The sequence below is a fragment of the Malaclemys terrapin genome, chromosome 20 (assembly GCF_027887155.1).
Source record: "Malaclemys terrapin pileata isolate rMalTer1 chromosome 20, rMalTer1.hap1, whole genome shotgun sequence".
Lineage (NCBI taxonomy): Eukaryota > Metazoa > Chordata > Testudines > Emydidae > Malaclemys > Malaclemys terrapin.
Window position 1 is genome coordinate 11,708,574 of NC_071524.1, and position 21,017 is coordinate 11,729,590.

General features: G+C 49.6%; 1 protein-coding gene across 2 annotated transcripts in view; it reads left to right on the forward strand.

The window, feature by feature from the left end:
* The first annotated feature begins 4,371 nt into the window (after positions 1 to 4,371).
* CLPTM1 (CLPTM1 regulator of GABA type A receptor forward trafficking) overlaps positions 4,372 to 21,017 on the forward strand; it is a 48,917-nt gene continuing 32,271 nt past the window's right edge. The window contains exons 1-3 of one of the 2 annotated variants that reach the window (XM_054010094.1): positions 4,372 to 4,463; positions 4,947 to 5,062; positions 18,166 to 18,289. In XM_054010094.1, coding sequence (XP_053866069.1) covers positions 4,413 to 4,463; positions 4,947 to 5,062; positions 18,166 to 18,289 — 291 coding nt within the window. In that variant the 5' untranslated portion in view covers positions 4,372 to 4,412. The remainder of the gene's footprint in view (positions 4,464 to 4,946; positions 5,063 to 18,165; positions 18,290 to 21,017) is intronic. The other variant, XM_054010095.1, reaches the window with a different exon arrangement.

Below are 21,017 nucleotides of genomic sequence, written 5' to 3' on the forward strand. Positions count from 1 at the left end.
GTCAACATGTTTTTTGTAACGGGAAATCATGCCTCACCAATCTACTAGAATTATTTGAGGGGGTCAACAAGCATGTGGACAAGGGGGATCCAGTGGATATAGTGTATTTAGATTTAAAAAAAAGCCTTTGACAAGGTCCCTCACCAAAGGCTCTTAAGCAAAATAAACAGTCATGGGATAAGAGGGAAGGTTCTCTCATGGATTGGTAACCGGTTAAAAGATAGGAAACAAAGGGTAGGTATAAATGGTCAGTTTTCAGAATGGAGAGAGGTAAATAGTGGTGTCCCCCAGGGGTCTGTTCTGAGACCAGTCCTATTCAACATATTCATCAATGATCTGGAAAAAGGGGTAAACAGTGAGATGGCCAAATTTGCAGATGATACAAAACTACTCCAGATAGTTAAGTTCCAGGCAGACGGCAAAGAGCTACAAACGGATGTCTCAAAACTGGGTGACTGGGCAACAAAATGGCAGATGAAATTCAGTGTTGATAAATTCAAAGTAAGGCACATGGGAAAACATAATCCCAACTATACATATAAAATGATGGGGTCTAAATTAGCTGTTGCCACTTGTGACGGTCCACGCCCCTAGGGTCAGGGCAGCATGGCCTATCGGTCACAGTCTCTGAAGCAGCCCTTCGGTGCAGGGCGGCGTGGCCTAGCGGCCAGAGTCTATAGAGCCACGCTTCGGTGCAGGGCAGCATGGCCTAGCGGCCAAAGTCTGTGAAGTTGGGGCACCCACTAAGGGGTGTAGCAGCCCCGGTAGGGGGGCCCAAGGCGGTTCTGATTCCTGGTACAGTCAGGGACTGTGGCTGGCCCTCCACAGGAGCTTCCTAGACAGGTCCTTCCCCTGCAGCCTCCAGCCCAGAATGAGCTGGGCTCCCTCCCTTTATACTGCTAGAGCATTTGGCGCATGCCCAGTCTCACCAGGGAGGCGGGACTTCCCCTGTCAATAATATGGCCTTAACTCTGTCTGGGCTAGTGCGGGGTAAGCAGACCTTGTCACACCGCTCAAGAAAGAGATCTTGGAGTCATTGTGGATAGTTCTCTGAAAACATCCACTCAATGTGCAGCAGCCGTCAAAAAAGCGAACAGAATGTTGGGAATCATTAAGAAAGGGATAGATAATAAAACAGAAAATATCATATTGCCTCTCTATAAATCCATTGTACACCCACATCTTCAATACTGCGTGCAGATGTGGTCGCCCCATCTCAAAAAAGATATATTGGACTTGGAAAAGGTTCAGAAAAGGGCAACAAAAATTATTAGGGGTATGGAGCATCTGCCATATGAAGAGAGATTAATAAGACTGGGACTTTTCAGCTTGGAAAAAAGACAACTAAGAGGGGGGATATAATAGAGATCTATAAAATCATGCTTTTGGGCCTCCCTCTGGGCCTCCATAGCCCTCTGGTGGGCAGTTTCTTCCCTGGCTTTTTCTGCCTCCATCCTGGCTTTTTTGGCCTCCATAGCTCTCTTGTGAGCAGCTTCTTCCCTGGCCACCTGTTTATTATATTCTTTTATTCTTTCCTCAGCTTCAAATCTGGCTAATTCCATTTTCTTCTGGACGTCACTTTCTTTCATCCTAGCTTAACTCGAGAGTTAGAAAGAAAAAAAAAAAAAAACACACTTGTGAATTCCTTTGCAGGAAGTTAACTACCCTGCCCTCAGGCAGAGAAAAAACTCTCCAGCTGCTCACAGCTTTTAAAAAAAACACCTCTCTGCTTTCTAAGCAGCCAAAAAGGAAAAAAAAATTGTCCTTTTAAAATCCTACTGGGCTTTTGGTTCAAAATGATCCCACTGAGCTGCCACCATGTCAGGGTTCCCTCCCCACTCTGAACGCTGGGGTACAGATGTGGGGACCCGCATGAAAGACCCCCTAAGCTTATTTTTACCAGCTTAGGTTAAAACTTCCCCAAAGCACAAATTCCTTCCTTGCCTTAGTATCGCTGCCACCACCAAGTGATTTAACCAAACATTCAGGGAGGGCCACTTGGAGCCCTACCTTCCCCAAATATCCCCCCAAGTCCCTACACCCCCTTTCCTGGGGAGGCTTAAGAATAATATCCTCACCAATTGGTACAAGTGAACACAGACCCAAACCATTGGATCTTAAGAACAATGAAAAATCAATTGGGTTCTTAAAAAAAAAAATTAAGTAAAGAAAAGGTAAAAAAATCACCTCTGTAAAATCAGGATGGTAAGTACTTTACAGAATAACAAAAGACTCAAAAACACAGAGAATTTCCCCTCTAGGCAAAACGTTAAAGTTACAAAAACAGGAACAAACCTCCCTCTTTGCTTAGTTCAGATATAGCTAGGGAGATGTATTTTCCCCTGCCCTATTTCCTGGCTGGCTCTGAGAGAGACAAACAAAAAACCTTCCCCCACAGATTTGAAAGTATCTTTTCCCCTTATTGGTCCTTTTGGTCAGGTGCCCCCAGGTTATCTGAGCTTCTTAACCCTTTACAGGTAAAAGAGGAATTAACCCTTTACAGGGTAAAGAGGGATTTTATGCTACCCTTAGTCTATGACAGGGAGATATAATAGTGGTCTATAAAATCATGATTGGTATGGAAAAAGTAAATAAGGAAGTGTTATTTACTCCTTCTCATAAAACAAGAATTAGGGGTCACTAAATGAAATTAATAGGCAGCAGGTTTAAAACAAACAAAAGGAAGTATTTTTTCACAAAATGCAGTCAACCTATGGAACTCCTTGCCAGAAGATGTTGTGAAGGCCAAGAACTATAACAGGGTTCAAAAAAGAACTAGATAAATTCATGGAGGATAGGTCCATCAATGGCTATTAGCCAGGATGAACAGGAATGGTGTCCCTAGCCTCTGTTTGCCAGAAGCTGGGAATGGGTGATAGAGGATGGATCACTTGATGATTACCTGTTCTGTTCATTCCCTCTGGGGCACCTGGCATTGGCCACTGTCGGAAGACAGGATACTGTCTGATGGACCTTTGGTCTGTACCAGTATTGTCGTTCTTATATTCTTAAACTTTTTAAAATGCTGTTTTATGATTTTTTAATTTAATTCTAATTTCCATCCACATGCAGCTGGAAACATATCACAAATAAAAAACTAATCTAGTAAAATGTGTCATTCACCATTTTCTCACAAAACAAAAATGTAAAAATTAAGAAATGGAATAAATATATGTTAAGCTATCTCATTGCACAAATGTGTATCTTAAAGTCTATGAGTAATATAGTACATCTCCCTGGAAAGCAACAAGTAATACCAATTTTAGTGTCAAAACTATACTTAGTTGCAAATCAACATGTTTTAATGATTAGCAGCCTATGAGATTCAACCTATCCTTAGGAAAAGAACTGAACAGTACAAATGCAAAATAAGATTAAAATTGATTATTCAAATAAAGATTTCCTGCTTGCTGATGTAAATCATGGTTACAATCAGTGATTTAAATGGCTTTGATTTAAAACAATGTAACCTGTTTACCTAAGGTACTTATCTGACCCACAGCACTATAATATCAGCACCTCTGCATGGAGCCTCACAACCGCATTGTGAGATAGGGAAGTGCTATATCCACAGTGTGGGGATGGGGATCCAAGGTGCAGAGACTGTGAACAGTATGCTCTAGATTGAGCATCCAGCATTAGGGGCCCCACACTGCAGGTTTTAGCTGTAGCAGCAGAGACACATTTAATGGCACATAAAATAAGAGATTAAAACTATCTCCTCCCCCACCTCACCACCCCCTCCACTAGTTCAGCTCCCCAACCCCTCCTGCCCCTTTATGCCTCCTCTGGCTCAGCTCCCCCACTAACTACACTCCCCCAGCTCAGCTCCCCATCAGCCCCAGCTCCCCCCACCCCACTACTCCCCCCAGCTCAGCTCCCCCTCAGCCCCAGCTCCCCCCACTACTCCCCCCGGCTCAGCTCCCCCTCAGCCCCAGCTCCCACCACTACTCCCCCCAGCTCAGCTCCCCCTCAGCCCCAGCTCCCCCCACTACTCCCCCCGGCTCAGCTCCCCCTCAGCCCCAGCTCCCCCCGCTACTCCCCCGGCTCAGCTCCCCCACCCCACTACCCCCCCGGCTCAGCTCCCCCCACCCCACTACTCCCCCCGGCTCAGCTCCCCCTCAGCCCCAGCTCCCCCCGGCTCAGCTCCCCCTCAGCCCCAGCTCCCCCCACTACCCCCCCGGCTCAGCTCCCCCCGGTTCAACTCTCCCCCGAGGATACATTATGCCCCGCCCCTCTGGCTCAGCAGCACTCCCCCCCACGTCACGGCCCCAGCTCAGGCCCGCGGCAGGAAGTGGGCGTGGCACCGGCCGCGAGCGCCAGTCACATGACCAGAGCATCATGTGACCCGCACAAGGGGCGGGGCCGGGAGCCGCTTCTCGCGAGAGCAACGCAGCTATCGGCGCAGCAAGATGGCGGCGCCGGAGACGGAGGCGGCGCTTCCTGGTTCCAGCCCGGAGCAGGTAGCGGCGCTGTGGCGGGTCGCGGGGGCCCTCGAGCCTCCCCTTCCTGGGCCGGTGTCGGTTCCCCGGGCCCTTCCCCCGCCGGGCCCGGCCGCCTCAGCTCCCGCCTCTGCCGCTCGGCTCCGCTCAGCCGCCCCCCCCTTACCCTCGTTCGTCCCTAGGCCGGTCCCAGCTCAGCTCCCCGCCTCCTCCCTTTCCCCCCGTGCGCCGCTCCCTCAGGCCCCTTCCTCGTCTCCCTGGACTGCCCCCTCCCTTCTGGTATGGCCCGGGTCCTTCGTCCTGGGATCCATGGGAGCCCTGGTGTTATTTCCAGACTGGGGCTCTGGGCTCCCCCAGCGGCCCTGGATGGGGGCTTGTCCTGCGTAGCCAGCTGGGGGAACCCCCTGGCACTGCCCAACGTGGGGCCATTTCCCACCAGCGATACCAGGTAACCTGCTGCCCTGTGCACTGCTTACCAGCCCGTCTCTGCTCCTTCCCCCAAAGCAGGTAACAAGTAATGGAACCGTGGCAGGGGCCCCCACTGCAGAGACGCAGCAACAGAACCAGCCGCAGCAGCCAGCTCCCAATGCCTGGCAGGTCATCAAAGGAGTGTTGTTCAGGTGAGCCCTGGCTGATTCCCCAGCTGCCCTCTTCTCATCACGTATTTAAAAACCTGATGTTAATTTCAATTTGGCCTCTGAGTCCCTTGCCCCTGGCTCTAGGTGCTCTGACCGTTATTACAAATACATTTAATAACAAAACCTCAACAGATCCCACCCTAGATTAAAAAGTGCCGTTCAGCCAGGAAACATTGACCTCTAAAAACTCCCACTCCTCTGTTCTCCTGAGAAACCCCACAGCGCAGCCACCGCTGTAAGAGCAAGACATGTTCCGGGCTGAGACAAAGAGAGAAAGTTGGGGTCATCTGCATACTGACAGCGCTTCACCCATCAGCTCTGCCACCGGTCTCATATCACACAGAATGCTGCGGTCCCCCACATCCGAGATCTCTTGGGTCACCTATTGAGCATTGCCTAACGCTAACCTCTGGGACTCCTCCAGGTGGGAGGGAGAAGAACAAAGCCCCCTGAGCTCAGCTTTTTCAATCTACCATGCACTGCAGTTGAGAGACTAATGCCTCATGATCTAGTATTGGCACAGACACCTCATCTGTGTCCATTACTGAAAGGAGATAGTCAGCCTAGTCTCTGTGACATACCCAGGTCACAGCCCTCGTTGTCTGTGGGAAGTGCGAGGCATCGAGATACTTCAGAATGTCTCATCACAGCTTTTCCATTGCCATAACCAAAAATGGAAATGTAGGTATTAGTTCATCACTGGAGAGACTATCAGCATCAAGTGAGAGCTTTTGAGCAGAGTCTGAAGAGATGCTTCCACTAGAGCAGTGAGCATCATGCTCTTCTCTAAGTAGATGTTAATGTTCTCAATTAGCCTTCAGCAGCACTGAAGGAGGAGATAAAGTATGGATTGAGTAGAGTGTCCTCCCAGGACATCCAGAATCTGAGTGGTCAAAATGTGACTGGAGAGAGCCAAGAGTCCGTTTCCTTCAGAGATTGTCCTGCTTCTATGGCTGCAGACAGATCTAGCTAAATCTGCTCAGTTTTCTTGGCAACAGGAAGGCTTCACAGCAGCCAGTGTGTGGAAAGAATGTGGATTAATCAGTTAATTGTTAACCTGAAAGAAATTGCTGCTGGAGGTTTTGCAGATGTGGTAGAGTCAAAAAAAAATTTCTTTAACATTTGCACGGCCACTGTGAAAACATATATTTTTTTTAAATTGACATACGTGATCAGCTTCAGATGAGATTTCTACCACTGGTGGTGGTGATGAGAGCAGTTTAATAGGTGTGAATTGAGAGTCATGGGCTCTAATATTGTGAAGAGGAAAGATGTGGAGAGTCAGGAGCATTGGGAATATAGGGAAAAAATAAAATAAAAGTCCCATAGGAACTGAAATAACTTAGGTTAAAGATTCCCATACAGCTTGATGCTGTTTAGCTCCCAGCCCCCAGAGTTAGAACAAGTCTTTTACAGACTAGACAAGCTTTCCAGGTTGGCGTAGCCCCCTGCCATGCTTCTAAGTTAACTTCATTCATTCAAGACTGGAACTGACCTCTATTTAAGACTGGTTCCCAGGCTAACAGTCTTCTTAAATTAAACTCCAAGCTGGAGAGGCGATCCTGGTAATTACAGCCAGTAAAACCTAACTTCTGTACCAGGCAGATTGTTCTTCACTATAGTTTCAACCAGAATTATCAGACATATAGGTGAACATGCTTTGTTGGGGGAAAAGTCAACACGGCTTTTATAAATGGAAATCATGCCTCACTAATCTATTAGAATTCTTTGAGGGAGATCAACAAACATGTTGACAAGGGGGATCCGGTGGATACAGTGTATTTAGACTTCCAGAAAGCCTTTGACAAGAGACCTCATCAAAGGCTCTTAGGCAAAGTAAGCAGTCATGGGATAAGAGGGAAGGTCCTCCAATGGATCAGTAACTGGTTAAAAGATAGGAAACAAAGGGTAGGAATAAATGGTCAGTTTTGAGAATGTAGAGCGGTAAATAGCAGTGTCCTGCAGGGTCTGTACAGCGACCAGTGCTGTTCAACATATTCATAAATGATCTGGAAAAAGGGGTAAACAGTGAGGTGGTAAAATTTGCAGATGATACAAAATTACTCAAAATACGTCAGTTCAAAGCAGACTGCGAAGAGTTACAAAGGGTTCTCGCTAAACTGAATGACCAGGCAACAAAATGGCAGGCAAAATTCAGTGTTAAGTGCAAAGTAATGCACATTGGAAAATATACTCCCAACTATACATGCAAAATGATGGGGATCTAAATTAGCTGTTGCCATTCAAGAGAGATCTTGGTGATATTGTGGCTGGTTCTCTGAAAACATCTGCTCAGTGTACGGCTGCAGTCAAAAAAAAAAATTAACCGTGTTAGGAACTATTAGTAAAAGGATAGAAAATAAAACAAATTATTATAATGCCTCTATATTAATCCATGGTATGCCCATGTTTTGAATATTGTTTGCCGATCTGGTCGCCCCATCGCTAAAAAGAGATATTAGAATTGGAAAAGATACAGAGAAGGGCAACAAAAATGATTAAGGGCATGGAACAGCTTCCGTATGAGGCGAGATTAAAAATAGGGCTGTCGATTAATTGCAGTTAATTGACGCGATTAACTCAAAATTAATTGCGATTAATCAGTTTTAATCGCACTGTTAATACATTTCAACTGGTATTCTATTAACTATTTTTGGATGTTTTTATACATTTTCAAATATATTGATTTAAATTACAACACAGAATGCAAAGTGTACAGTGCTCACTTTTTATTGTTTTTATTACAAATATTTGCACTGTAAGAATGATGAACAAAATAAATAGTATTTTTCAATTCACCTCATACAAGTACCATAATACAATCTTTTTATTGTGAAACTGCAACTTTAAAAGGTAGATTTTTGTTGTTGTTACATAGCTGCACTCAAAAACAAAACAATGCAAACCTTTAGAGCCTACAAGTCATAGAATCATAGAACTGGAAGGGACCTCAAGAGGTCATCTAGTCCTGTCCCCTGCACTCAAGGCAGGACTAAATATTATCTAGAGCATCCCTAACAGGTGTTTGTCCAACCTACTCTTAAAAATCCCCAATGATGGAGATTCCACAACCTCCTGAGGCAATTTATTACAGTGCTTAAGCACCCTGACAGTCAGGAAGTTTTTCCTAATGTCCAACCTAAACCGTGCTTGCTGCAATTTAAGCCCATTGCTTCTTGTCCTATCCTCAGCGGTTAAGAAGAATTTTTCTCCCTCCTCCTTGTAACAATCTTTTATGTACTTGAAAACTGTTATGTCCCCTCTGTCTTCTCTTCTCTAGACTAAACACACCCAATTTTTTCAATCTTCCCTCAGAGGTCATGTTTTCTAGCCCTTTAATAATTTTTGTTGCTCTTCTCTGGACTTTTTCCAATTTGTCCACATCTTTCCTGAAATGGGTTGCCCAGAACTGGACATAATACTCCAGTTGAGGCTTAATCGCGGAGTAGAGCGGAAGAATTACTTCTCGTGTCTTGCTCACAATGCATTATACTGTTGACTCATATTTAGCTTGTGATCCACTATGACCCCCAGATCCCTTTCCACAGTACTCCTTCCTAGGCAGTCATTTCCCATTTTGTATGTGTGCAACTGATTGTTCCTTCCTAAGTGGAGTACTTTGCATTTGTCCTCATTGAATTTCATCCTATTACTTCAGACCCTTTCTCCAGTTTGTCCAGATCATTTTGAATTTTAATCCTATCCTCCAAAGCACTTGCAACCCCTCCCAGCTTGATATCGTCCGCAAACTTTATAAGTGTACTCTCTATGCCATTATCTAAATAATTGATGAAGATATTGAATAGAACTGGACCCAGAACTGATTCCTATGGGACCCCACTCGTTATACCCTTCCAGCATGACTGTGAACCACTGATAACTACTCTCTGGGAACGATTTTCCAACCAGTAATACACCCACCTTATAGTAGCTCCATCTAGGTTGTATTTCCTAATTTACTAGAAGGTCATGTGAGACAGTATCAAAAGCCTTACTAAAGTCAAGCTATACCACATCTACCGCTTCTCTCCCCACCCCCCCTCCATCCACAAGGCTTCTTTCCCAGTCAAAGAAAGATATCAGGTTGGTTTGGCATGATTAGTTCTTGACAAATCCATGCTCACTGTTACATATCACCTTATTATCTTCTAGGTGTTTGCAAATCGATTGCTTAATTATTTGCTCCATTATCTTTCCGGGTACAGAAGTTAAGCTGACTGGTCTGTAATTCCCCAGGTTGTCCTTCTTTCCCTTTTTATAGATGGGCATTATATTTGCACTTTTCAAGTCTTCTGGAATGTCTCCCTTCTTCCATGACTTTTCAAAGATGGTTGCTAATGGCTCAGATATCTCTTCAGTCAGCTCCTTGAGTACTCTAGGATGCATTTCATCGGGGCCTGGTGATTTGAAAACTCCTAACTTCTCTAAGTAATTTTTGACTTGTTCTTTCCCTCTTTTAGACTCTGCCAGTGAAAATGAGGTAGGATCACTCACTGTTAGACATCCAGTCACCACCAACCTTCTTGGTGAACACCAAAACAAAAGTCATTAAGCACCTCTACCATTTCCACATTTTCTGTTCTTGTCTTCCCCCCTCATTGAGTAACGGGCCTACTCTGTCCTTGATCTTCCTCTTACTTCTAATGTATTTGTAGAATGTTTTTCTTGTTTCCGTTTATGTCCCTAGCTAGTTTGATCTCGTTTTGTGCCTTGGCTTTTCTAATTTTGTCCCTACACACTTGTGTTGTTTGTTTATATTCATCCTTTATAATTTGACCGAATTTCCACTGTTTGTAGGATTCTTTTTTGAGTATTAGGTCATTGAAGATCTCCTGGTTAAGCCAGCGTGGTCTCTTGCCATACTTCCTATCTTTCCGACACAATGGGATAGTTTGCTCTTGTGCCCTTAATAATGTCTCTTTGAAAAACTGCCAACTGTCTTCAGTTGATTTTCCCCTTCGACTTGCTGAGTCTTAGGCCATACTTACAGGATGGAGGACTCAATCCTGGGAAGCGCTGACTCTGAAAAAGGTTTGGGGATTGTGGAGAATCAGCTGCCTTAAGCTCCTAGTATGATACTGTGTCCAGGAGAGCTAATGCAATCCTGGGATGCATAAATGGGAATCTCAAGCAGGGTAGAGATTCTTTTATGTCTCTATTTGACACTGGTGTGACTGCTGCTGGAACCCTGTGTCCAGTTCTGTTGTCTATAATTCAAGAAGGATGTTGATAAATCAGAGAGGGGTCAGAGAAGAGCCATAAGAATTATTCAAGGATTAGAATGAGTCTTGTAATGAGACTCGAGCTGAATCTATTTAGCTTAATAAAGAGAGACTTGAGGGGTAATTTGATTAGTCTATAAATACCTACATGGGGAACAAATATTTAATAATGGGCTCTTCAGTTTATCAGCGAAAGGTCTAATGTGATTCAATAACCGGAATTTGAAGCTAGACACATTCAGATTGGGCCAGTGAGAGTAATTAGCCATTGGAACAATTTACCAAGGGTTGGGGATCTCCATCACTGACCATTTTAAAATCAGGATGTTTTTCTAAAAGCTCTGTTCTAGCAATGGTTTTGGGGCAGTTCTCTGGCCTATGGTATACAGAAGATCAGACTGGACAATCACAATGGTCCCTTCTGGCCTTGGAATCGATTAATCTTCCTGCCCCCAAAGAGGTTACAATCAAAGACAGACAAGATACAACATGGTGGATTCCAGAAACCGATGGGGAAGCATGAGGTACCAGAGAGACAATTCTGATCAGCAGGATGAGGAGTGGACACAGCTGTTGTTTTTCGTCTTGTGCGCATTCCCTTTGTGCTTTGACTTGTCCTGCTACAACCCACAGGCTTGAGGACTTCACTTGCTCTCCACCCTGCCCTCGAGTCTCTGTATATCCAGCGCATGGCAGCGTTGTGCTCCCCTCTCAGCCACCTTAAGGTGACTGTGACATGGCTATAGTGGACAGCAGACTAAGGATCTCCACCAGAGGCGGCAGAATCCAAACTCCCCTGTGGCTTCCATTGCCCACCACTTTATAAGGAGCTCTCCCCCATCTGCCCCACCCTCATCCTTTTTTAGTCTCATAGGCCCTTCATGCCCCGGCCTTCCCTCTACAAAGCACCCAGCCTCGTCAAAATAAGCCATCTCCCCGTGCCACTTTCTCAAAAAGGAGGAATTTATTTTTTGCCCTGACACCGCCAGGATCATGTTCTTCCTCTTTCACGGGGTGCTCTGACTCTCGTCCGCTTTGGCAGACTCTTCTTGGGAGTGATCACAACTCAGATTCCTGCCCGCGGGCCAGGGAAAAGATTCACTGAGCCAGGAGAGAGAACTAAATCTTCGGCCCCTTTGCTTTCCTGAAAAATCCCGGGGTTCGAACAAACCTATCTATGTGATGGAGCAGGGAGCAGGGCAGATTTGACCTGGGAATGTTGCAGGGGGGTTGCAGTGGGGATGTGGGACTTCCCTTGAAGGAAGCTACGTGAGCTGTAACCTGAGCCAGGAACGGGGGTGGGGAGAATTAACACCTTCTGCCCGGGAGACTGAACAAAGGAGAGGAGCAGCGGGAGGAGTTTTGAGTTTAGTTTTTCGGTTGGGACTGGGTGGTGCAACGCAGGGAACCCCAAGCTGGGGTCTAAGCTCCCTGAACCTCCCAGAGGGACCTAATTGAGGGGGTCTGGTCGTACCTACACGCTCTGCTTGAGACTGTGTTCCTGTCCTTAAATAAACCTTCTGCTTTACTGGCTGGTTGAGAGTCGCAGTGAATCTCGGGAAGAGGGGTGCAGGGCCCTAACTCCCCCACAATCCGCGACAACTGGTGGCAGCGGTGGGATCTACTGCACCCCGTGGACGGCGCTTCCTGCAGTAAGTGACTGGGGAGCAGTAAAACGAAGGGGGATTGACGGGGACCAGGCCTGCTGAAGAGTGGGAGAGAGACGGTTATTACCCCTGGGAGTGTGTGACCAGCGAGAAGGACTTTTGCAGTAACAGGGTCCCCCGGGGGGATCGCAGCGAGTGGTCCCAGGGGCGGAGGAGTCTGCAGCTCGACCCTGGCAGAGAGGCGGTGACCTCGAAAAGGGCTGGCACACTAGGGGTCCCCCTGGAAACTGTGGGGAGCTGTGAGCACACAGGCCGGTAAGTGGCCAGCAGGAAGATGTATGCCAAGCGGCTTAAGAGCGACCTGGTGGAGCTGTGCAAGCAAAGGCGGCGGCGCATTGGGAGGCTCACCAAAGAACAGCTCATTGCCCAGCTGGAGGCGGAAGATCGCGCAAATAAACTAATCCCTGTGTCTCAGGGAAGCAGCCTGGCAAATGCAGCGCAGGCACCAGTGTCTGTCCCAGCTGGGAGTGGTCAGCCGGCTGCTGAGGGCTTCCCGTGACCCCCCCAGCCAGCAGGGGACCCTCCCGGCGAAGCTCGCCGGCCAGCAGAGAATCCTCCCGGCGACGTTCGGCATCCGTGGAGCGGAATTGGCTGGAATGGAAGAAAGAGCTAAAACTGAGAGAGCTGGAGGATCGTAAACGACAGAGACAGCATGAACGGGAGAAAAAAGAGAAACAGCATCAGCGTGAACGGGAGGAGAAAAAGAGACAGCATCAGCGTAAACGGGAGAAGAAAAAAAGACAGCATCAGCGTGAAGAGAGACAGAGACAGCATGAACGGAAGGAAAATGAAAAACAGCGTCAGCATGACCTGGAACTGGCGAGATTGAAGGGCAGCGAACCCCCGGCTGCGGTGAGTGAGGGGGGACCCAGGACTGCACGGAGCTTTAATAAGTGCATCATGGCCCCATACAAGGAGGGGGAGGACATGGATAACTTCCTGGAGGCCTTTAAGACGGCCTGCAAGCTGCACCGGGTTGATCCCGCGAACAGACTCCGGGTCCTTACCCCCTTACTGGACCCCAAAGCCGTGGCATTGTACCGCCAACTGGGAGAGGCAAAGAAAGGGAACTACAAACTATTCAAAAAGGCCCTGCTACGTGAGTTTGGGCTGACTCCTGAGATGTACCGGGAAAGGTTCCGGAGTCAAGATAAAACCCCTGAGATCTCATATCTGCAACTAGCCGTCCGCATGGAAAGATACGCCAGCAAGTGGGCTGGTGGGGCCCAGACGAAGGAGGACCTAATTAAACTGCTGGTACTGGAGCAACTGTATGAGCGGTGCCCATCCGACCTGAGGCTGTGGTTGGTGGACAGAAAGCCAGAAAACCCGCGACACGCCGGGCAGCTGGCTAATGAGTTTGTAAAAAGCCGGTCAGGGGGTGGCAGGAAGGAGCCCCAAAGGAACAGGCCCGCCGCGATGCAGAGAGAGAGTCACCCTGGGACCTCCCAAAGGGGGAATATGGGGAATCCCCTCCCATGGGGAATGCCCAGCATCAGGGACAACCGACCGGCTCGAGGGAACCCACGGGACCTGAGCTGCTATTACTGCGGCCGAAGAGGCCACGTTCGGGCCCAGTGCCCCAAGCTCAAGGACAGACTGAGCAGACCGAACCCGCACCGGGTTAACTTGGTAGAGGCCCAGACGGACGAGGGGCAGGCTTCCCACGCAAAAGGGGCTGGCAGCTTATCAACTGCTCAAGAGAGAGAAGGGCCCTCGGCCAGCTTCTCTGGGGGGCCAGATGCTCCGGATTCAAAGTTCTCCGTTTACAGGGTTGGCGCGGGGCTGTCCCTGCGGAGCAAGTGCCTTGTTCCCCTGGAGGTGGATGGGAAGAAAGTTTATGAATACTGGGACACGGGCGCAGAGGTAACACTGGCCCGGCCCGAGGTGGTGGCCCCAGATCGGGTGGTGCCCAACACCTTCCTAACCCTGACCGGGGTGGGCGGGACCCCATTCAAGGTTCCCGTAGCAAGGGTACACCTGAAATGGGGGGCCAAGGAGGGCCCCAAGGACGTGGGAGTGCACCACCATTTGCCCACTGAGGTGTTGATGGGGGGGGACCTAAAGGACTGGCCAAGCAGCCCCCAGACTGCCTTAGTCGTGACCCGTAGCCAGAGCCGGCGAGGGGCACTACGCCCTGACCTTGGGAAGGATGTCCCACCGGAGGCACCGAACCCTTCCCGGGTGGGGAGGGAACACCCAAGGACAGGCCGCGGGGTGGCTGGGGCTTCCGACCCAGCCGACGAGAGGGAGCAGGTCCCCATCCCTTCCCCAGCCGCCGAGTTCCAGGCCGAGTTGCAAAAGGACCCCTCCCTGCGGAAGCTAAGGGGCCTGGCTGACCTCAGTGTGGTACAGACCATGAGAAGAGGATGCAAGGAGAGGTTCCTGTGGGAGAAGGGGTTCCTGTACCGAGAGTGGGCTCCCCCAGGGGAAGTGGAGTCGTGGGGGATCAGGAGGCAGCTGGTGGTTCCCCAGAAGTTTCGCCACAAGCTACTGTACCTGGCCCATGACATCCCTCTCGCAGGGCACCAGGGGATCCGGCGCACCAGGCAAAGGCTGCTACAAAACTTTTACTGGCCCGGGGTCTTCACCAACGTCCGGCAGTACTGCCGATCCTGTGACCCCTGCCAGAGGGTGGGGAAGGCCCGGGACAAGGGGAAGGCAGCATTAAGACCTTTGCCCATCATAGAGAAGCCTTTCCAGAAGGTGGCCATGAACATAGTGGGACCTCTCAGCAAGACGACCCGGTCTGGGAAGAAATACATCCTGGTGGTGGTAGATTTCGCCACCCGCTACCCCGAGGCAGTGCCCTTATCGTCCATTGAAGCAGACACTGTGGCGGATGCGCTGCTGACCATTTTCAGCCGAGTGGGGTTCCCCAAGAAAGTCTTAACGGACCAAGGGTCCAACTTCATGTCGGCCCTACTCCGGTGCTTGTGGAAGAGATGTGGGGTCCGGCAGAACTGGGGCTCAGCATATTACCCCAAATCCAACGGGCTGGTAAAAAGGTTCAATAAAACGCTAAAAATAATGCTAAAAACATTTATAAATCAGCACCCGCAGAACTAAAACAAGTACTTACCTCACTTGCTGTTTGCGTACAGAAAGGTACCCCAAAAGTCTACCGGGTTTTCGCCTTTCAAACTGCTATATAAAAGGCGGGTAAGGGGGCCCCTAAACCTAATAAAAAACAAATAAAAGGAAAAGGCCACTCCTAACAAAAAGTCGGTGGTAAAGTATGTCCTAACCTTCCAAAAACAACTTGCCAAGCTCATGGGCCTGGCCAGAAAAAATCTGGCCAGAGCCCAGAGAAAGCAAAAGGTCTGGTATAACCGCACAGCACGGGCCCGCGCCTTCGCCACTAAAAATCAGGTAATGGTCCTCATCCCCGTAAAAAAAAACAAACTCCAGGCCGCCTAAAAAGGGCCCTTCAAGGTTGTCAAGCAACTAAACAAGGTAAACTATGTGGTAAAGCTGTCAAACCGGGCACACCACCACCGGGTGTACCATGTAAATATAATAAAGCCATATTATAACAGAAAAAATATGGTGTTGGCCGTGTGTAAACAGTGAAAGGGGCAGAAAAATAACCCTTTAGTAAATCTATTCCCTAAAACAAAAGTTGGCTTCCCCCTGGAAGCAATTCCCCTCTCTAATCGGCTAACCCCTGCCCAGCAAGCTAAAATCGAAGGGGTGCTGCATCTGTACCAGCAGCTGTTTTCCAACCAGCCTAAACGCACTAATCTAACTGTCCACCGGGTGCAAACAAAATCGCACCCGCCTATAAAATGCTCCCCCTTCCAAGCCACAGAAAAAACGGGTAGTAGATCTGGAGGATTGTTCCATGCATGGGCCAGGCTGGCATGTGGAACAGTAAGGGCTCTGAGGGTATGTCTACACTGCAATAAAAGACCCATGGCACAGCCTCCACTGGCACATCAGCTGACTTAGGCTCAGGGACTTGGGCTGCAGGGCTATAAAACTCCAAAAGGGGAGAGGGTCTCAGAGCCCAGGCTCCAGCCTGTGTGTCTACACTATTTTTAGTCCCACAGCCTGAGACCATGAGCCTGAGCCCACTGACCTGAGCTCTGAGTCTTGGTGTTGTGTTGTTTTTTTTATCAGGGTGGAGGTGTACTCTGGGGCTTGCGCTGTTGCAGTGAGGGTGGGGACAGCAGGTGAGGTGAGAGTAGAGCAGAGGCTTAGAGGGGCAAGGGTGAAAGCTTATATTCAACAGAGCAAATGTGGAAATTCAGCCCAGTGACTCGGAGGGGGCTGACTTGGGCTGGTCAGATAAAGAAGTTGAGCTTGGAATGTGGCACTCCGTGTAGATGCGAGACTTGCAGGACACAGATTTCAGCACGCATCTTCAGTGCCTGAAATGTCCTGCCGCTCTTGGTTCTGTGTCCTTAACACATTTTTAACAAGTTTTTTGTGGCTAACTGCTCTAGAATATTCCTGCCTGTGTAGTCTTCGGTGTAACTATTGGCTATGGCACTTAGTATTGTAACTGGCATACCTCTGCGGTACTGAACCTTGAAAGGATTGGAACTTTGAACTTTTCAACTTAAGGCAAATTAGCTTGCAGAAGGGCTGGCAGTAAGAACTGTCCATTTGGAAATGTGCAACACATAGTTAGCTTTTTCCGTGTTAAATGTACAAAATCCATTGTAACATCTACTTGGCATGCCCAGGAGCGCCGCCATCTTTTCCGCTGCCCTAGGCGGCAAAAGGTTCCGCCCCGAAATGCCGCCCCCCCCCCCCACAGAGGCGGTGGAAATACCGCCGCGGTCGCCGCCCCCCAAATTGCAGTGCCCTAGGCGACCACCTAGGTCGCCTAATGAGTTGCGCCAGCCCTGGGCATGCCCTCTCTTAGCTCAAAGGGCTGAATAGCGTTTGTTTGATAGACTAGTTCAAAAGGAATTATCTGGGGGCAATTCTCTGGCTTATGCTATACAGGAGGTCAGACTAGTTGATCACAGTGGTCTCCTCTGGCCTTGGAATCTGGGAATCTACTATGTGGGGAGCCAGTACTTCAGATTTCGCTGTGTGATTAGGGCTTCTCTCAGTCCCTGGTATTGCTATAGTTCATTTTCAAGCGTCAGCACAGCCTTCCATAGGTGCATTTAGGTTTGGGGTACTTAACTAAAAGCTAACTTCACTGCCAACTTCTGTGGTCTGTGTATCCCAGTAAATTCTCACTTACTCTGTCGCCTTGCCCTGTCGAACGGTGTGAGAATTCTTTGGGCACCTGTCACGTACGTGGCTTTTTCATGGACTATTTGGACGGCTGAAGAGGTTTGTTAATGCAGAGCTCAGGTTGCCTGGTGAATGCTGTCTTATACCCTTCCAGAAAGTGGAGGAAAGCTGAACTTAAAACTTCTGAAAACCAGGAGCTACAAATGTAGCCCCTCGTTCAGTGTCTTGTAGGGCACGAGGAAACTGTTCAGCTTTTAAGTTGTTTTACAGTGAATGTCCCTTGGTCTTATCTTGAAGTGATGGTGACAATGAAGAGGCTATGACTATGGGGCACCTGCGAGGGTGGGGCATATGGGAGCCTCCTGCTGGGCACACCTTGCTGCTTCTCAGCTACCAACGCTGCCCAGCCTCTCCATGGTAGACCTAGAAGGGCTAGAGGGAGGAGGGAAGGTGGTGTGGTAGAGGGCTATGAAGAGTACATCTACCAGCTAGAGACAGCAAGTGGGAGGAGACACTTGGGACCCCATATTGGAGCCTAACATAGGGGTCCATGTTCTGCACACCCCTATGAGGCTTGCAAAGGTGTGAAATGGCCTGTTCATCTCCCTGGGTGTTCTCTCAGCTCTTTGGCTCAATGGCACGTACTGAGCGTACCTGGTTTTAGTTTCCAGCACAGACCTAGTCAGTTTTTCATAGAGTTGCTCAGCAGGAGTCTGTAACCGTGAACTGGCACAGAACCAGTTTGCCCTGGCTGGGCCTCACGACCACAGGCTGCAAGTCTGAGAAAGCGATGTGACTGAGAGAAACCAGTGAAAGCTGCTTCCTTACAGAGCTGACTGGCCGTACAGCGAGCACCGTCGTCGTAACACATCTGCCATCGCTTCAGTTGAAGGCTTGATGCACGGGGCTTCTGTTATGTGATTAAGGGGGGCACTTGGCTGTGGCAGAAAGGATTGGGTAAAATGTCAGTGTTAATTCACTCCCCCTCTTTCTTCCATAGGATCTTTATCATCTGGGCCATCAGCAGTTGGTTCCGTCGTGGGCCGGCACCACAGGATCAGATTAGCGCTGGCGGAGCACCCCGCGTTCCGAGCCGCAACCTTTTCCCTAAAGACACTTTAATGGTAATGGTGAAACGAGCAGGCCTGTTAGCTGACCCAGGTTCTGAGTAGGGGTAACCACTGTAACTGCATGGGTATCAGACAGTTGTTACGGCCAGACTCAGAGGTAGGGCAAATATGGCCTGTGGTCCAGGTGTCTGTATCATCCTGTCCCAGAAGGATAGTAATTAGTGCTTGGGGCAGCGCACTGAGACTAGGACTCTGGGAAATGAACCCTGCACTGCCACTGTGTGACCTTGGAAAATGATACCATCTCCCAGGGATGAGAGGACTGAATGGGTCAATGTGTTCATGACACAGGCCAAAATCCTTAAGATGCTCTAGAAGGGCAACATGGGTCTCCTATGTTGCCCAGAATTGCAGAATCCACCCTTTATCATAGACTTGTTCCAGAATCTCAGCTTTCCTTAAAAAATTTCTAGCCCTTGTGGTTGTGAAAATAACCTTGAAAAAGCGAATGATGCAATGGAGGGGAGAGGACTAATTCTGGGAAGGGGGACACGGTAGGGAGAGTGTTTGTTTCTGGGAAGGTTTTTTTATGGGGGGAGGTCATGCTTTGGTACATTTAACTTTGTGCAGCTGATGAATTACAAAGGCAAGGGCATTTTTTTCAGTGTATTCTGATTGGATGAACTTGGGCTGAGTTATGTGGGCCTAGTTCCAGGTCCCACTGGGATTTTGCCATAGATAGAATCTGCGGGTGAGGAGTTCATTTCCCTTTCTTCTGCTCCCGAGGGTGTCTCAGTTCCCAGCCTGCTACATAGTCACTGCTCCTCTCTCTCCATATTGGACTTCTCCCGGGGCAAGGGCCCCTTCCTGAGCAGCCGTTTTCCTTGGTGCTGAAGGTTGGCATAGAGGGAAGCTAGCAACCCCTTCCTCTCCTGCATATAAACTAGCCCAGATACCTTCCTGTCTCTCTTGGGCATGGCCAGGTGGGAGCTGCTGCAACTACTGGGATCGTCCCTGTGAGGGCAGGGCAGTTTGAGTATCAGTGCACCTGAGAGGTGGGCAGGTATCCAACAGGGCAAGCAGTGCACCTGCTGCACAGGGCTAAATGATGAGTTGAAGGGAGCAGCACTTGTAGGCAGCAGCTAGGGATTGGGAAAACCCAGGCCTGGCTCTCAGATGGGGAATTGAAGTGGTACTCCTGAGGGCATTCTGTGCCACAAAAAATTCTGCACACAATATTTTAAAATTCTGCAAATTTTATTTATCAAATAAATGTGGCGGCTCCAGCATGGCATTGGGGAGCACAGGCCACTGGCTGCATAGAGGTGGGCGATCACTCTGCAGCTCCCACTGTGACACGGACTCAGCGGTGAGGCTGCACCCGACTGTTACAGCGCAAGAACCATGCCTGCCCCTCTGTGCCAGGTGCACCAGGTGTGGGCAGGCAGGCTCAGCTCGGCAGGATCCAAGTGTGGAGGGGCTTAGCATGGAGGAATCCTGGTGTGGGTTGGGAGGGTTCTGTGTAGGGCAATCTGGGTGCGGGCAGCTCAGGGGGAGATCTGGGTGCAAGGGTAATGGGACTCTGCAGGGGGGGTCCAGTTGAAGGTAGTTGGAGCTCAGTGGGGGTGAGGGGTCTGGGTGTGTGTGGAATAGAGCTCAGCAGGGGGGTCTGGGTGTAAGGGGTTCAGTGAGGTGTCCAGATGCTGGGGGAGTGCGGCTCAGTGGGGTGGGGATCTAGATGTGGGGGGGTGAGGCTCGGAAGGAGGGTCTGGGTCTGAGGGAGTCTGGATGCATGAGGGTTGGGTGGATGGGGGAGCAGCTTCCCTGTACAGTGATCCCTTCCCCTGCAGCTGATGAGTGGTGGGTGCAAAAAGGGTGGGGGGGAGGTGTTTGCAGAGCTTCTTGAAGACTGGGGAGAAATCTGGGCATGGGTCTGACCCCGCCCTGGAGGCTGTGCCAGGGAAGAGGAAGTCCCATCCTCCCCAGCACAGGGTGGGAGCCAGGGCCAGCAGGGGAGGGCACCGAGCCCGGCCGCTCTCCCCGACCGGCCGGAGCGCCAAGGGGAGGGCGGCGAGCGCGCCGCGGCTCCGCTCTCCCTGGGGGCCAGAACGACGCGCCGCCCCCCTCCAGGTGCTGCTCCAAGCACAAGCTTGGTGGGCTGGTGCCTGGAGTCGGCCCTGGTGGGAGCCACCAGCTGGGTCTTCCCCAGTCCTACCCTCTGCCCCACAGTGATTTACCTCTGCTGGCTGCCCTGGGCACCCAAAACATACTGCTGGGGAGGGTTGCTTGACCGCTCTTGTGGATTCCCTTTGCTTCCCCGTCAGAAAGCAAAGGGAATTCAAGTCATTGTGGGACATGAATTTTGCACATGTGCAGTGGTGCAGAATTCCCCCAGGAGTAAAGTGGGAATGAGAAGAGACGGGTGGGGAAGAGTGAGAACATGTGGGGATGGGGGAAATGAGTGAGAGGTTTAATGGGAGCCAGTGGAGAAATCTTGTCCTGTGTGTGCAAGGGACACTCTGGTCCCCAAACCATGGTTTCCTGGCTAGTGGTTTTGAGCCCTGAAATAACTTCCTTCCATTAAAGGATTGGAATCTGGAAGAGTTCTTTCCAGTTCCCATCCATGGTGGGACGCAGAGAAGGATGTGGTAGGGAAACATTCTTCCCCCAGCAATCAGCCAGGTGCTGGTTAGGAGACTTGGGGGCTCGAGCTCTGAAGTTTGAGCAGCTTGAGGGGGGAGGGAAGTGAAAATAGAATTCTGGGAAATTAACTCTAACCTGC